Raw genomic sequence first — 18587 nt, 5'->3', positions numbered from 1 at the left:
TTGTTATGGAAGAAGAAACACATTCTGGGTACCAGGTACTGGAGGGTGAGGAGTTTACTTGACCTGCTTGTAAATAATCCACTGCCCCCCTGAGAGCTGAATTTGGGAGTAGAAAACTTATGAAGAAATGAAATGTAATTTGTATTTTGTTTATTCATAAGAAAGGAAGGATGAAATTATTACCACTAAGTATATTCAGACTCAAGCATAAAAAGAAATCACACTCAGGATCTAACTCATGCTGTCCAATAGAACTTTCTGTAATGATGGAAATGGTCTCTGTGCTGTTGACTGTGGTAGCCACTAGCCCCATGTGGCTGTTGAACACTTATTATGTGGCAAGTGCCACCCAGGAACTGAATTTTTAATTTTATTTAATTAATTTAAATTTAAACATCCACAAGTGCCTAGTGGCTGTCGACTTGTACAGCACAGATATGCCTGCCTTGGGAGAGATGTTTTGGGCTATCTGGTAGGTGGTCCCTTGCAGAAAGCTTTTGAGGCACACTGATGTACCCAGAGACAGGAGATGTTATGTGTGCTGATTCCTCCCCAGCTGACCCTTCAGATCCAGGCCACATTTTAGGAAAAGACTACAGCAAAAATTCAAATGCTGATTCTCTCAGCAAATGTTCTAGCAGTTTTCATTTATATAGACCAGTAGGGGTGTTGGTGTAGTGAAAGATAAGATTACTCTTGAACTTGAGGTTAGAATTCTGTCGTGGTATGTAGCCTATAACGTATATCTTATTCTTAATAAATTCTGAATATATATTTGTTGTTGCTGCTATTGTTGTTGTTTTAACTTAACACTAGAGGCTCATGGTTAAATTACCTTGTCTGTCTTCAGGAAGGCATGTTACACACATAAATGCCACAGCCTTGTTTGTTAAATACTTTGCTCCGTGGTTAATGGTGGTAGACTAGGGCTAGACTATGTTAGACCAGCCATGACTCTACCACACATTAGCTGTAACTTTGGGTGGGTTAGCTAACCACTTTGTGCCTCTGTGTCCTCATCTTAAAATTGGGGTAATTATATCTGTCTTACAGGCTTGTTGTGAGGATTGAATGAGTTAATATTTATAAAGCACTTAAAACAGTACCTGGCACATTTTAAGTGCTATATATGTTTTTTTTTTAATAAAATAATTAATTAAGTGAGGGTAGATGAACAGCAAGAGCTGGCTTGCTACCTACAGAGTGAATCCCTTAGATTCTTATTCTACCCTAGCCTCTATTTTCAAATCTATAAACTGTTGTGTGGTCTGCATCTGGAGACAGGCAGCCAGGGGGATGGGGGGAGCTGCCCCTTCATCCCCCGGCCCTTGGAGCTGCTCAGTTCCACCATGGAATGCTGCTGGTGAGCAAGAATGTTGAGTTAAAAAAGAGATTCACACATACCTTTAAAATTAGGACAGATAGAAAAATCGACGGGACTGCCTCTTTGTGTTTGAGTTCTCCACTGCACCTAGAGCAGAGCCATACACCTCAGTAAGTGTGGGTTGGCTGATTGGCTGCATCTGTAAGGATGGTAGCTGAGCAAACTTGGGATGCTTTTCAGAAGTGAAGGACCATCTGTCCTTGGAAGGCTGCAGTTATCCTCTGTCTTCAGGTGATGCAACATAATTCATTACTTCTTGACTTTGCTGTCAGTGGTGTTTCGTGCCAAAAGCAAATTAAGTGTTTCTGCTTCACCTGTGCATTATTTATTAGATTTTCTTTTCCTAGTGAATAATTATGTGCTAGAAGGACCAACTGTAGCTGATGCCCTCTGGAGGTCTGTACTGGCTCTCTTGGAAACCAGAGTGAGGACTTCCCTGGTGACGTAGTGGTTAAGGATCCACCTGCCAATGTAGGGGACATGGGTTCGAGCCCTGGTCCGGGAAGATCCCACATGCCGCGGAGCAGCTAAGCCTGTGTGCTGCAACTACTGAGCCTGCGCTCTAGAGCCCGCAAGCCACAACTACTGAGCCCATTGCCACAACTACTGAAGCCCACACGCCTAGAGCCTGTGCTCCGTAACAAGAGAAGCCACCGCAATGAGAAGCCCATGCACTGCAACAAAGAGTAGCCCCCCACTCGCCACAACTAGAGAAAGCCCGCGTGCAGCAATGAAGACCAAATGCAGCCAAAAATAAATAAATTAATCAAATAATTTTTAAAAAAGAAAAGAAAACCAGAGTGAAAGATGGTTGGGTGGTTCAGGGAGCCATCAAGTCAAATCCCTGAGCTCCTTTCAGTCTTTACTGCTGCTGAGAGCTACCGCTCTCTAGGCCCCGAGTCCTTGGCCTCACATCTGAGAACTCAGACTCCTGAGGTGTAAGGACAGCAGAAATACCACTTGGTGGTCTTTATTCAGGGCCATTTTACTAGAGAGCAAGTTATTTAAATTGGAAGAACTCAAGACAATCATAATCCTAGAATCTAAAAGCTACTGTGGCTTTTTAGAAAAATTGCCAGAAAAACTCTGATACACACACTCCATAAAAACAGAGCAGGTCAAGTGGCTTAGTTATAAGGTAGTATCTGTGGGTGCCTTGTTGGTCACAGTAGAGGGAGAAGCCACAAAGAGGTGGTGTTAATTCTACAGACAGACTTCCAGAAACCTCTGCCTTCTAGAATGGCTGGAACTCAATGTGGTCACCTCCAGAAAGCCAGTCAACTGAAGGAGCAGCTTTTTTGTGCCCTGGAACGGTAAATACAGCTAAGAAGAGCCAAGGATCCTACCTGGAGAATGAGGATCACCTTGCTGAGGGAAAGGTGTTTCCTGCTTAGAGAAGCCAGTTTTTGGTCTTTTAGTTCTTTTACTAGATAAAAAAAGAGTGGCGCAAATAAACTAAAGGGACAACAACAGAGAGAGCAATGAAGATGTGACTGATGACAGGTAGAAATGGTGATGACAGACAGCAGCAGACGTTCTGATGGAGGTCCATTGATGGAGGATGATGGAGGTCCGTTGATGGAGGTCTATTGGAGACAGTCATTCTGAGGGTCATGCAAATGCATGCAGTTAATTAAAGTAGAATAATTTGTACGTAGCATTTGCACAGACACCATTTGGAGCTAAGAGGATTATGGAAACTCTGGCATATAGGAATGGGCAAAAATTCTCTAGCTGAAGATAAAGAGCAGAGATTGTAGGAATGTTTGCCCAATTCAAAAGAAAAAATTAACATTTATGCACAAGAAAGGGCACAAGAAAGAGCACAAGAAAATGTTGTTAAAAGAGGTGCAACGTTAAAACTTCAAGAAAGACTATTTCATAAGTAAAGCTTACCCTGAGAAATGGTTAAATAATAATAGAACTCTCCTTGAGCAATGGGATTTTAATCTAGTGCTCTTTTCCCCTTATCATCTCCCTGCCCTACAATGTAAACTTTCCGAGTCAAGGAGTTACTCAGAATATGAAAGTTTTTTAAGAAAGAGAGATTTCATGAGAAAGCAGTTTTGCCCTCTCGCCTGTTTCATGCCTTGCCCCCCACCCCCAAATACCCACACCTTGGTGAGCTAGGAGGACTGCAGTGACTGGAGTCAGAGAAACATTTATTCTCCAGGTGGGGTAAGACTCTGGTGAAGTCTCTTCCCTTGGAGAACAGACTTTGTTATGAAGTTTCTGAGTGTATGTCAGATAGTTATTCTCACCCTCCCCCTGGCAGAGCCATGAGGGGGTCTTTATTGGCTCTTCATGTGAGAACCTGATGGGGTTCCTGAAAGGAAAGCTCAGAACATCGGGTGTTTCCTAAGACTGTGGCTCTCCCTCTCAGGCTGGTCCATGCACAGCTCCTGGCAGTTTGTCACAATGACCATTTAAGTGTTCCTACCAGTTTGTGGCTCCAATAGCTACTGCTGCAGGTGCACAGATTTCAGCTGTGACTCTAGATCTGATTCTCTCTCCAGATTTTATGGTGGTTTGCCCTGTGACATCAGTTTACTGATGGGTCCTAGATAAGTCATTAATTTCAGTTTGTTTGGCTTTTTCTTCTTATAAGGACTGGAGCGAGGACTTCAAGTTCATTATATGTTGGAGCTGAAACCAGAAGTCTATTCATTATTTTTATCATTTTTACTTACAATGCGAAAATCATCCTATCCATGGTCCCTTGGGCTGAGTAGAATTTTGCCCACTTGTATTCAGAGGCATGTGTCTCCTTTATAGCGTCCTGAAGGTTTCTCAGCTGTGCCTGTGTCATGGGTGCTGTTGAATCAGCTGAGTCTGGTGGTGGAGAGAGCAGTTAATGGGCTCTTGACCCAGTGTCTGACTTACCTAATAAACTTGGGCAAGCTGATTAGCCTCCACCTGCCTCATGGGTCTGTTTCCTTCTCTGAAAGATGGGGGTATTAGACCATAGTCCGTGGAGTCCCTCCTTTTAAAAATTCTTGCCAATAAACACTCTTAAAGGGGATGATATCCTGCTGCTTGTGGTTTTATTTTATTTTGTTTCTGGATTCATGTAGAACAGTGTGGACTCTTGGGGGTCCTCAAGACAGTTTTAGGTGCCCATGAGGCCAAAACTAATTTCATAACAATACTAAGATATTATTTGCCTTTTCTTTTTTTTTTTTATTGGAGTAAAATTGCTTTACAGTGTTGTGTTAGTTTCTGCTGTACAATGAAGTGAATCAGCTATATGTATACCTATATCCCCTCCCTCTTGGACCTCCCTCCCCCCGTCCCCCCCCATCAAGGTCATCACAGAGCAGGGAGCTGAGCTCCCTGTGCTGCACAGCAGATTCCCATGAGCTATCTGTTTTACACATAGTAGTGTATTTATGTCAAACCTAGTCTCCCAATTCATCCCACCCTCCCCTTCCCCCCCGTGCCCACATGTCCGTTCTCTGCATCTGTGTCTCTGCACTGACTTTTGCACTGATGGTGTAAGAGCTGTGGTGGGTAAAATGGCAGGTACCTCAGCATTAATCAAGGCAGTAGTCCCAGAGGGTACTAGTAGTTGTGTTCTTCACCACAAGGCAATCTCAGTAAAGACTGTTCCAGTTCCATTTAGGAATCTCTTTGATTTAATTTTATTAAATCTTATCCCTTTCAGTATGTACCTTTTAAATATTCTGTGGGATGGAAATTGAAAGTATTCTTACTGTGTAATGAAGTGCTGTGATTGAATGGAGGAAAAGTACATCTGTGATTTGTTTGAGCTGAACCAGCAGCATTTTTGGTGGAATACCATTTTTACCTGAAGGATGGATGGACAGCCAAACTATAGCTGTTTAGGCTTTGGTATTTGGTAGACATTTTGTTGAAAATGAATAAAGTGCGTTTGTCACCTTAAGGAAAACAACTTACAGTATTTATGGGGAGTCATAAAATTTGAGCTTTCAAGTGAAAGTTAGAATTTTGAAAAGCCTGTATATTTGTATTTGCCACTGGGATATTGCCAGTTTCCCAACATGTAAAGACTTTTTTGAGATTAGTAGAGATAATAGCAAAAGTAATTTTTTGATATCATGTAATAAATTGGGTCAACATTTGGAAGATCTGCATAATAACCCAGGTAACCAGTATTTTCCAAATGACTAATGCATGATGTTACAAAATCATGCATGGGTAAAAGATCCATTCAGAGGGCAAAACAGACCAATGGATTTTAATGTGAAAGAGTATAAAGAAGTTCATTGTTGTGGTTTCAGATTCCATATTGCATCTAACCTTTAAAAAAACAACTCTTGTTGAGTTTTGGTGAAGTATCAAAGAAGATCCATGATTATCTAAAAAGGCCATTAAAATATTACTTCCTTTTCCAACTACCTATGTGAGTCTGGATTTTCTTCATCTGCTTCAATCACGACAGCATATTACAACAGATGGTACGCAGAAGCAGATCTGTAAATCCAACAGTCTTCTCTGAAGCCAGACCTAAGAGATATTTGCAGAGATGTAAAACAGTGCCACTCTTCTCATGAAATCTTTCTTGTTTTGAAAAGCAGCTTTTTCTTCCCATAAAAACTTATTTCAACTGATAATAAATTTATTACTATTATTTTAAGTGAATCAATAAGTATTTTTAAAATTTCTGAAGTTTATTTTCTAGATATGATGAATATAGATGGATATAACACACATAAACAAAAATTCTTTGAGGTCCTATAATTTTAAGAGTGCAAGTCAGTTTAGAAGACTAGTACCCTGGATTCTAGATCCCAGTTTCAGAGATTCACCGTGCACAGCAGCATATCAGAGGTGCCAAGGAGTCCTTGAGTAAGTTAACCACTTAACTGTTCACTAAACACATTTTTTTTTTTTTTTTTTTTTACATAGCATAGCAGGCTCTCGTATAAATTACTCTTAAGGCAGAGAATATGCCAATTGGGTTTGTGTTTAATATCCAGAGGAGTCTAAGGTAATGCACTGATCTGTGTTTCTAGTAGATGCTGTCCAAATACTTGAAGCAGCTGCTCAGTATGCTTCAGTGGTAGGTAAAAGGTAGTGCTGGGTTGTATCAATATTTTGATTTGTATGTTTTAAGGAATTAAAGGAGTTAATAAAAGGAATTAATTATTTAAATTAAATTTTAAATAATTTTAATGTATTTAATAATTTTAAAATATTTTCTTTAAATAAAAACTTTTTAAATAAGTAAATTGACCAAAAGGAATTTGAAAAATAAAGGGCTCATACTTCTAAGAGAAAAAGATTAGGTAAATGGGAATGAGTTGGATAAACTGTTTTGCAGAAAATTAATCCATCAAGTACTTAAGATTGTTACTTTCTAGAACATCAGTTACGGGCATTTAAAAATACTATTTTATAAACACTACAGTAACTGAAATCACAGGCATTTAAAAATACTGTTTTATAAACACTATATGTTTTTATTTAAATATGTCTTTAAATTTTAGTCATAGTCAAGTAGTATGTTTTAGCTGCAAAGTTTTAAACTTTAAAAAAAGTAAGAATATAAATCATGACTTTAATTTTAAGAAAGTGAAGTTTAGGCTGTGGCTTTCTCAGCTAAGTCCAGCACAGCAGCAGGTAGGTATGTAAGCAGATGACCCCATACAACCCCTCGGCATCAGGTGACCTTACTCCTGTGTTCCTTTCAAATGCTTCTTTAATCAATTTCTTCGCAATTTTTTTTTTTTTTTTTTTTTTTTTTTAGTATGACTTACCAAAATAGTGTTACCTTAGTATAACTCTTTGGGGAAATAATTTGTGTAACACATTTTAACTAAGGTTATTTTTGATTATTGATTTTTCTTCTCACTGGGGATTTTGCTACACATCTACATTGTAGTCTTATTAGGTTATTTAGTCCCAATGATTAAAATCACTTTTAGAAATAAATAAATAGTACACAGTTTTAAGTCAAATTACACCACATTTTAAGGTTCTTTGATATGGAAAGTATTACCTTATTCTGTACTATTTCTGTCATATTTGTATTACTTTCTATTTTTTATGTAGGTTTCTAGGGATTTCTGTTATTTGTTAGGAAGCAATATATGCTTTTGTTTGGCTTAGTGCAAATGAGAAAAATAGGTCAAAGCTCGTGTGCCTGTGAAGAAAAATGTAACAAATGGACAAATGTCATCAAGGCTGACATTGTGTACTTTTGGATTCTATCTAAGAGTTAAATCAGAGTAGCCTTTTATTTTACAATACCATGATTTTTATTTTGAGGTGAGCTCGCAACTACCTTTGTCCTGTAAAATAAGATTTAACACATTTCATACTAAGTCTTTGTGAAGGGAATTCAGAGGCAAGAGCAAAGGAATAAAACGTGTTTATGGTAGGGTCTTAAAATGGGAAACTGAAATAAAACAAAGAGGTATTGGGAGACCATTCCAGATGTTGACCAAAGATGGAGAGTGCTAAATAAATAAGTTTAGCCTATTATAAATGCAGTGGTGGTCATGTCAAAAGGAGGTGCTTTAGGATATTTAATTTTCAAAATTATGCTGCTGCCCTGGTTTTGTAATTATACTAGACCAGACCCTTCAAAAGCTGATTTCCTATTTTATACCAGCCCAATTATTACTAATGATGGGCTTCTTTACCAAATGGAAAGACTAATAACCCTTTGAAGTATTATGTAATCCCATTGTAGTTCATTAGTATGAATAATAGTTTGTAGTGTTTCTGCATCCCCCATAGTGTTTATAATTCCTTAAATTATACTCTTTTTGTGAGGTGTCCCCCAAGGTCTCCCCTGTCATCCCATGGACAAGGCAGTTGCTATTTAAGAGGACAGGAGTAATTTTCTAAGACGCCTGGTAAACAGCATGCACATGTGTTGGTTTTTTGCTTTTGTTCCCTTTATTCTCTTTCTCTGCCTTCTTTTCCTCTGCCACCACCTCCTTCTTTTTCTTGCCCCTTTAATCTCTGGGACAGTGCATTTTTAAGTACATAGTAGGTGCTCAGTAAATACTTTTGAGTGATATATTGACAAGAAAATAAATAAGAGGCACATCTCAGAGATACTGCAGGTTCTGTTCCAGACCACTGCAATAAAGTGACTGTTGCAATAAAGCAAGTCATACAAATTGTTTGGTTTCCCAGTGCATGGAAAAGTTATGTTTAGACTATATTGTAGTATATCAAGTGTGCAATAGCATTATGTCTAAAAAAACAATGTGCGTATCTTAATTTTAAAAATACTTTATTGCTAGAAAATGCTAATCATCATCTGAGCCTTTAGCCTAGTAGTAACTTCAAGAAAAGGATCACTGATCACAGATCACCATAATAATATAATAATGGCAATGTTTGAAATATTGCAAGAACTACCAAAATGTGACACAGAGACATGAAGTGAGCAAATGCTGCTGGAAAAATGGCACTGATAGACTTCCTCAATTCAGGGTTGCCACAGACCTTCAATTTGTAAAAAATGCAGTATCTGCAAAACACAATAAAACGAGGTATGGCTGTACTTCTTTTTCAGTCATAATCTTCTATTCCTAAAATGATATTCTTGAAAAAATGGGTCCTTAAATAGTCTTAGAAATAACAGTCATTACAATTAGTCTTTATTACTCTTTATTATGTAGCCCGCTTTTCACTCAGTGCTACTACCTGGCAAGGTGAGGGAATATCTGTATATTTGTGGAGCAGTAGTATAACGACACAACCTCACTTCATCACTGCACAGCTTTTTTATACTAAGTTCTCACATCTCTGCCGAATCCAGGTCATGTAGTGATTTCCAGAATATGATTTCCATCAGTTTGCTCAGCACTGTTTCCCAGGACTAGATTACGAGTTGTTCTTTTACTGTTAAGTTGTCAGCTAGTTTTCTTACCGTCTTAACACCAGGAAGCTTCATCTTCCAAAAAGGAGCCCTCTACTTTTCTGAGAAGGGGAAGCAAAACATATCCTTACAAGTATTTAAAATTACTATTTTAACATTTATTTACCAAATACTCTATAGCTCTTACTATATGCCTGGGAACTATTGTAAGCACTTTACCAAAACTAATTCTTTTTGTGCTTGTAAGGCCTATTATGTAGATGGTGTTATCCTTAGTTCATAGATGCAGAAACCAAGGCAGGAGGCTAAGTAGCTCACCCAGGAGCTACTGGGGCCAGCACTTGATGCTGGCTGCAGAGTTGATGCTTTTAACCACTCTGGCCTTTACCGTTCAAGGTCTTTCTGCAGACAGGAATTATACATGGTCAGGAAATCTTCAAAAGATCACATTCTCCCCAAACATTAAAAGACTGCCACAACACACTGCTTAAGAAGATTCGGTAGCAAACTGAGTAAAACTTTCTGATATTTAGGCATAGAAAGTGCATTTTTCCCTGGGAAAGGCTAATGCACCAATAGCTTCTGAGGGTGGTAGTATTTCTGTAGCTGCCTCCCTTGAACTTATTAAACAATTAAAAGTCTCCCCTTTCCTCCAGCTTCTAGTAACATTTTTAAAACTTTCCTTTAAGCCCTGACCAACAGCCTCGTCAAAGCTTTTCCCCCCTGCCTGGTCCCAATGACAAAGCCATCTATTTTAGATTTTTTTTTAATGACAACCCCCTACTTCCACGTCCCAGAATCTCACTTGGTTATCTAATGCTGCAAATTTTAGTGGCTTAAAATAATAATAATTGATTATTTTACTTCTCTACTCCAAGCAGTGTCATCTGGAGCCACTTGACTGGGGCCTCTCCACTGTCAAAAGGGCTCACCCTGATGGCTGGCTAGTTGTGCAGGCACTTGGCTGGGAGCTCAGCCTGGATGTTGGGCAATGACCTCAGTTCCTTTTTGTAGACTGCTGAGACTTCTTCATGGCCTGGTGATAGCTGTGCGCCAAGAGTGAATGTCCCAAGAGCCAAGTGAAAGCTATGATCTGAGTTCCACCATAGTCATGAGCCCACCCAGTTTCAAGGAGAGGGAACCTAGATACTGTCTCTTAATGATGGGGTATCCAGTCACATTGTAAAAAAAAGAGCATGAGGCATAGGAGGTACTGCGGTCGTTTTTGGAGAGTATAATCTGCCACAAAACGAGACCATCAGAAGATCCCCTATTTGGAACCTATTGTCTCCATCTTTTCTATCTTAGCTAAGTAAATTCCAATAATACAGGTTTTCCACATTGTTAGATGATATGTTTTCATTTAAGTACACATGTATATTTATATATGTCAATTCTATGTCATCTGTTTTTTGCCTGAATACATCGTGGTTGTTCTTTTCATTAATATTATACTTGAAAAGAACCTGCCATCTATTAGGAAAATCAAATTCTTTAAAAAAAGAAGATTCAAATCTGATACATATTCTGGTTTGCATTTGCAGATCAAATACTATAAGCATTTATTGAAAAATGACAGTGATAATTTATTCTTTTCCTAAAGGTAGCCCATGAATGGTGATGAAAAATAATTCAAAACAGGTTAGAAAATGATTTGCTGTTGACATGGGTGTGTTTTGCAATGAGCTGTTTTATACATTAAGGACAAGCCTATTAAGTGTTCATTTGTTCAACTAGTATTTGTTGAGTATTGTGTTAGGCATTGGACTTTTGCATTGGCAGCCAGAAATCATCTTACCCTCATGGAACATGTGAGGAAGATGGACATTAATGGGTAATCACCAAGTAAATGTAAAATCATAGCCTTGTTAAGTACTGTAGAGAAAAGGAGCTCGGAGAGAATCTGATGGGGAACCTGACCTCATCTCCCTTTCAGCAGTGCCCTTTTAGTAGAGATCTGGACGATGAGGGGGACGTACCTCACCAAGAGACTCATGAGTGAGTGCTACAGCCTCACAGGGATCCTTATGCAGACATCCACGGATACACATGCCCCTAGCTTACAGCCATTTTTAGGAAAGCAGTAGCTTCAGCTGTGATTCTGTTAAGAGACCATGTATTAAGTACCTCTTGGAAAGCACAGGGCTTACAGAGCAGAGGTCTAAGTTTTAAGGACTCTTTTTCGTTTATAAAGAATTACTTAATTTTGAATAATGGTGATCCCTGTAAATGAGTACTATTCAAGTAAGTACTAAGTATAGCAGTAGTACTCCATGTATGGCCTGGGGACCCCTGGAGTTAGCCAGACCCTTTCAGGATATCGAGGTCAAAGCAATTTTCATAATAATACTAAGACATTATTTGTCTTTTCCATATTCCTTCTTTTATGAGAGTAAGTGGACTTCCCCAGAGACTGGATGATGTGGTTTCATCACAACAGATTGGGTGTAGGAGCATATATGAGAGTTCAGCTATCATCTGTTAAGCCAGACCTTTAAAAGGTTTTCAGAAATGTGGAAGAATGCCATTCTTCTCATTTATTTTTGAGAATATTGTTACCTTCATAACAATGGTATTTATGCTAACTAACATATAATGGGTTTATCTTTGTTATTTTTAAATGAATTAAGTATTTCTGAAATTTCTGTTTTAACTTCTAATATGGTGAAGTGTAAAGAGTTTTTTTTTTTAATTATTTATTTATTATTTATTTATGGCTGCGTTGGGTCCTCACTGCTAAGCACGGGCCCCCTCCAGTTGTGGCGAGCGGGGACCACTCTCTGCTGCGGTGCGCGGGCCTCTCATTGCGGTGCCCCCCCTGTTGCGGAGCCTGGCTCCAGGCGCACGGGCCCAGCAGTCGCGGCCCACAGGCTCTAGATCGCAGGCTCAGTAGTTGTGGCTGGTAGCTCTAGAGCGCAGGCTCAGCAGTTGTAGCTCACAGGCTCTAGAGCCCTGGCTCAGCAGCCGTGGTGCACAGACTTAGCCACTCCGCGGCACGTGGGATCCTCCCGGACCAGGGATCGAATCCGTGTCCTTTGCACTGGCAGGCGGATTCCCATCCACTGTGCCACCAAGGAAGTCCCTGTAAAGAGGTTTTGAGGCCAAGAAGTTTGAGAATCGCTGAAGTATAACATCCTGCTTGACTTTGAGCATGTTACTTAGAGATGCAAGCAGTCTGTAAAATGGGGATGATGATCAAAGTACTTCCCTTGTAAAAGGATTAAACGAGTTAGTATATGTCGGGAGCTTATAAGACTACATGGCACAGAGTACACATTCAACATATGTTAGTTTGTATTATTATTACCATTTAACATGAAAGTAGAATTTATGTGAATCCAAACACTTCTGAGGCTCTGTGGCAAAGAATTTTTGCTTGTGTTTGTGGTCATCTGTATTGATTCGGTAAAACGAAGTATTCAAAAGTGAAAGAAATTGCATTTTGTAATTTTTCTTTTGAGTTGGGTTATAGCAGAGGTTTTTATTGGCAGATGGTCAGGGTGGCATGTCTGAAGAGGTGGGGATTCAGAATAGCTTGGGGTGCTTTTTCCGTGCCCCCCCCCCCCCGCCCTCCCAGTCCACGCTCTCCCCACAGCCAAGTTCTACTGTGTCCAGAATCATGGTGAACAGCGGGGCAGATGTCATTTGGGAGAGCTCCCCGGGATTGTGTTCTGTGCCCTGGACAGTGAGCTGACAGGAGGAGCCATGTTAGAAAGCATCTCTTTTAGTTCTCTCACTTTTCACGTTGAGAAACTGAGGCCCAGAAGAGTGATTTGCCTCACACTGGTTCACCCAGCATATTAGAGGCCTACCTGGGACAAGAACTGACATTTCAGTTTGTACTGGTAGGCATACCAGGCTTAGAGTCAGAAGATATAGTTTTAGCCTCTGTCTAAAAAGCTTTAATTGGTCGTCTGACATTGAGCAATTGACTAAAATCCCTGATCTTTAGTGTCCCTATTTGTAAAATGGAGGTGAAAATATCGACCATCCCAGGGATGTGAAAAGGATCAAATGAGACGCCGTATGAAGGTACCCAGGACATGTCCTCTTAGCTAGAGTCTCTCTGATCCTTTGCATGTAAAGTCCACAGAGAGACACTTCCCGGTGAAATAAACTATTCTTTCCAGAACCTTAAAGCCCGCCTTAAATGTTGTGCTTTTCAGCTTTGTAACATTTTCTTTTTTGTGTCTTTATAGGACAGCCCAGAAACTTGCAGGACCTGTGCCGAATTAAAATTCGACAATGTATAGGCCTTCAAAACCTAAAGCTACTTGATGAACTACCAATTGCCAAGGTCATGAAAGACTACTTAAAACACAAATTTGATGATATCTGATATACACAGAACTGTGAGCAAGATTAGGAGTTATATTCCAGATACTTAAAAGGCTTTTTGCCTTGCACAAAGTATATCCTATGCAATTTCTGATTTGCTGTGAAATCAGAAAGCAGGTATACACTTTTAGGTTTTGTTTGTTTGTTTGTTTGGTTTTCATTGTAGGGGAGGGATGTTTTTATATATATAAACACACACACACACACACACACACACACACACCCCCCCCACATGCTTGAAGGTCTTAATTTGGTTTCTTGGTCCAAGTTTACGAGGTTCAAGCTTTCTATACAATATTGCATTTAAAACAATTGTTTTTCCAAAATGACACAAGCAGGTTAGGAGTGGAGAATTTACCCTTTCCAAATTTATGGTTTCGTTGACGTGCACAATATTATAAACCAGCAGAGCACTTGTTACAGTTTGGAGGCACAGTTTTACCCGGGGCATCCTGGGTTCTACTGGAAAATGCTCTAAGAAAATTTTAAAGTAACGCTGTCACCTCAGTCATTTTTAATGAGTACAAATTGGCTGTTTCAAACTGTTCTTTTCCTAATTAATGTAGCTTTGGATGACATAAATCCATTACCTCTGCTTTCCTGTTGGTGTGCTCTTGTTTTAAACTTATTTTTTTAACAACTGTAGTACACTACCCAGAGACATTGCATCTCAACTTCTGTCTCTAGTTGAATTGTGCTTTTAAAAAAACTAATGGGAAAGAAAATAACTTTGTAAAGCCCGTGTATTCTGTTTTTAAAACAGTGCCTCCAGTGCAGTACTCTTTCTGGTGTATTTTATCCATTATTTCACTTGATGTTCCTCATTCCACAGCTGGCTTTGACATGCCTGTGAGAACAGGAACCACCACTAATTTTAATTGCAGAACCATAGTATGTCAGTTGCAATTTCCATTTTAAGCTTTGTCTTTTACTTCACTTTAAGCCGAAAATTTCATGTCCTGGTGGTAGAGTATTCCCTAAAAATAGCCCCAAATATTGTTAAACCATTTGGCTTTAATGGTTAAATAATTTGGGGTGGTTTCATGGTGTTTTTTTCCTCCCAGTTGAAATAAAATTTCTAAAGGGTAAAATTTCTAATGGGTGCACATTTGTAAATCTGGTTAATTCCTAATATGCTAATTAAGCATTTCCTATCTATTTTAAAGTTATGCACAGTGACGCTCTTCAGAACAGTTATTTTCTGGGTTGATTGGCATATGTTTGCAGTGTAAACATAAATATGATAAAGTGTCAATAACAGTGGTTCTAGAGGCATTAGAGATCTATGGTGATGCCCTTGGAAATGAGTTCTGTGCTTGATTTGTCATCATATTAGTTTCAGAAGAAACTTTAAAAATATCCCAGTATTGTTCTTAGTGCTTTAGGAAATTTCAGAATAGTTACATACCAGTAATAAATTCGTTATCAGAAGTTTACAAGATGAAGGGCTTCTCTTGTCTGAATTTCACCTGAAAAGTATAACTAAGCAGAATTAGGAGTCTACTCTGGCTTTACCCTTTTCAGAGCCAGCAGTGTTATTTCCTCAAGCACAGAGTTTATTCTCTTGGATGCAGAGTAGCTGTGGCATCAGATGTCTGATCTGCTGGGCCTAGGCTGGGTACAGGTTTCTGAAGAACGGGCAGCTTCGGGAAGAGGTTGTTGTGGGGGATCACGGATGGGCTACATAGCCTCTTCTACAGGGAGCCACTAAGAGTGTGGCCAGTTTTGTAACCATCCCAAAACTGTAACTGGAACATGATGGATAGAAATGGGTGGTCTGTCTTTTTTTTTTTTCGTAAAAATATCTCCAAAAAGTTATCTTCTGAGAGAGAGTCCTTTATGAAGCTAGGAGCTGAGCTGTGTTCTCATTCTGGAAACCAATAGCCAGGTCAGAGCTAGGACACATTTGCGGCATCAGGGACCTGGCATGGCCAGAAATGAATTGTGTTACTTCTCCCTGAAACCCTGGGCCCAGGGAGACGAGGAGATGGGAGGGCTTGTGGGGTCCTGCACTCTGAGCAGTGGTGTTAATGTTACATTTGCACAGGACTTATTTCCTCATGTGTCTATTAATTTATTCAGTTAGTTCAAAATGATTTTCTTTCCCCAGCCAGTCAAAGGTTTCCAAATTAAGTTAGCCACTGAGTTTGAGTCAGGGAATTCCAAGTAAAAAGGTCAGATGAAGGTAAATTCTTTGTTCTGTATTGCTGCTGCGACTTCAGAAAAAAATTATGAATGCTCTTCCTGGAATCAAAATTTCTATTTAATGAAGAAGTGTATAATTCCATTATTTATTGTTTGAGGTTTCATTTTTCTGGAAGTTTAAAAAGAATGTTTTTGTTGTTGTTGTTAATAGAATCCCAATCACATATCATATTTAACAGTAACTAAAATGTCTCCAAGTTGGTAACTGGTGGAATATAGGGATGAACGTGCCGGTCTGCACTTGAATTTGATTGGCAGAGAAGCTTTCTGTAGTAACATAATGAGAACAAATATTTTCAGAAAATCAACTGATTGGTTTTTCCAGAATCTTGACTGAAATGTTCAGAATAGTATCAAATTTGTCACTGATCCTTCTATGTTTCTTTTGAAATTTATTATTTAAGCCTATTACTAAACCTTTATAGACATATATTTGGCAAGTACACCAAAGAAACCAGCTCATAAAAGATTATGATCATTAATGAACTTCAAACCTCATCTTTTAAAAACAGATTTTTTTGTGTGTAAATATTTGTGTTTATAAATGTACAGCAGAGTAAGTTTTTTAGATTATTTAATTCCCATATTTCTAAACTATTTACCACAGAATAATCCATGCTTGTTAGTTTGGCGGACTTGACTATTTTGTTTTTTTAATTCATTATCAGTCATGCTTGGAACAGCATTTCCGCTAGAGAATTCAGTGTTCTGGCAGTAGCAAGAGTACACATCTGGAGCGTGAGGGAGTCTAGCTTGATTTGTCAGATACACACCCTATGAGACGAAAATGTGTAGTTTAATTACCAGAGTGGACCATACAAAAACTGAGATTCTAACTTTCTTGCAGAATTGCTCATCAGCCCAGAATGTGATTGGGATGAGGCCCTTTGCCCACAAATTTAGCTTTCATGTAACTCCTAGTGTGTTATATCATAATGTATTTTGTTCTTCCTTTGTAATGTAAGTTTTGCTTTGGGTCAATTTGAATTAAAAAAAAAAACTTAAATCTGGTTTAAAACATATTGGAATTGTGTTTTATTTCTAGTCTACCTTAACTTTTTAATACTTCCAGCTATTTGGTCAAAAGAAACAGAACGCTGTCTTTCATTCCTCAGCATTTTAGATAATTGGGAATTGTGTAAGAATGTGATACAGAAAACAGCACCATTTTGGATCAGATAAGGAAGCCCCCCTCCCTTTTTTAAGGTATTCTGCAAATACCTACCAACAAAAGACTATCTATCCCATTCTTGAGTGTGTTGATCCAGCACTGAGCCTTTTGGGGCCGTATTCACCTCTGCCTCACCTTGACTGAGGACAGAGTTTGGACCACAGCATCTCTAAGCACAGAACAGTATATTCAGTTAAACAATGAATTTGAGGTAGTTTATTAGCTTACAAGAGATAGAAGGAAGATAACTTTGCTTTCATATTTCCTCTGTATATAAGCACAGCTTGATTTAGGAGAGACCTCAGACTAATGTGAATGATGCTGTGCTAAGAAGAAGGGAGGACAGACAACTTAGCACCCCGTGCAGAAACACAGTGTTTTGCTACCATAACCTTGTTACAGACTTGTCCAGGGTTTGGCACAAATGAAAGCCAAGAATGGGACATCTGAAACTGTTCCTAATGATCAGCAGGGGAGTTCAGATGTGAAAAAGAGCTGTGTTGCTTGGAAATCTTGAGGTCATTCCTTTTCCAATATGATGTAAGTAGTGTATTGTTTTTTCAGCTGAAAGACAACTTAACAAAAATGGCTTTCTAGCTATTGATAAAACAGATTATCTACTTGATAAAAAAATATTTCCACATCCCATGTAGTTGGGTTTCAAAGGTAAAAGAAAGTGGATTTTTGTATCATCTTTGTATTTATGTAACAATGTAGCTTTGTGTTCTCTTAACACGTCTGACAAACTTTGATGTTAGCATTTATATTAGCTTAAATACCAGTAAAGATTTTAAATATCCACTGCCAGATACTGTTATGTAGGTTGATGTAGACTCCTAAGATACCAAGGCAAATTTGTCTTTATTTTATCATTGGTTACTCGGTCATTACCTATAAGGTCTCTTAAGTCTTAGATGAAAAGCAAAGGGTCAGCCAGCATATGGCTCTACTGGAGCCCATGACTCTTCTCGTATGCTGCTGATAAATAGTGTTCAAAATCTTGTACTATATTTCTCTAAGATCATTGTACATTTTACAGATACTTCTTTATCTTCCAGAAAAACTCTTGATTCCTGAGTGACAGTTAACATGCTCAATCCCATATGAAAAAAGACTGAGATGCTTTGCACAAGGTCCTATGAGAGATCATCATTGTGTGAATAAAACCTGGTAATAGCTCTGTTGCTGCAGAGCGTGGTCTCTTGTCCTGCAGGGGGGGGAGTGTCTTCCACCAAGTGTTGCTCTTTCCATTTCTCACTCACCTGTGCCCAGAGTGCCTTGTGCTGGGTTTCAGTTGTGCTAAAATGCTTTATCAATTCTGAAGACCCATAAACCATTAGAAGTAAAGGATCAGATTAAAGCAAAATATTTCTCTTCTGTTGCAGATATGACCTTTAAGAAAAAATCATGTAATTGTTTGTAGTTATTATATATTTTAAATTAAATCTTGGTTTGTTCCGGCATCTTAAAAATCACACTCAGAACCTTTTTTTATGTTTTCTTGTAATTAGGAAATTGTTTTAAATGAATGCAAATGTAATTTATGTTACATTAGGTAGTAACTAAGTGACTCACTTTTCTGTGAAATAGTATTTTATGAATCAGAAATGAGATGGCTTAATTTGGATGAGGGGATTCAGTTGAAGCTGAGAAACTTGGTTATGTGC

The 18587-nt window shown here is 38.7% G+C and overlaps 1 protein-coding gene across 1 annotated transcript in view; it reads left to right on the top strand.

Annotated features, from left to right (window-relative positions):
• Window positions 1–16767, top strand: part of ASB7 (ankyrin repeat and SOCS box containing 7) — a 49087-nt gene extending 32320 nt beyond the window's left edge. The window contains exon 6 of the mRNA XM_004321107.4: window positions 13406–16767. Within this exon, the coding sequence (XP_004321155.2) occupies window positions 13406–13545 (140 nt within the window). The 3' untranslated portion in view covers window positions 13546–16767. The remainder of the gene's footprint in view (window positions 1–13405) is intronic.
• The last annotated feature ends 1820 nt before the right edge of the window (window positions 16768–18587 follow it).

Source organism: Tursiops truncatus, chromosome 2, assembly GCF_011762595.2.
Source record: "Tursiops truncatus isolate mTurTru1 chromosome 2, mTurTru1.mat.Y, whole genome shotgun sequence".
NCBI lineage: Eukaryota > Metazoa > Chordata > Mammalia > Artiodactyla > Delphinidae > Tursiops > Tursiops truncatus.
The sequence above is the reverse complement of the archived record's forward strand: the minus strand, read 5'-3'. Positions and strand labels throughout refer to the sequence as shown.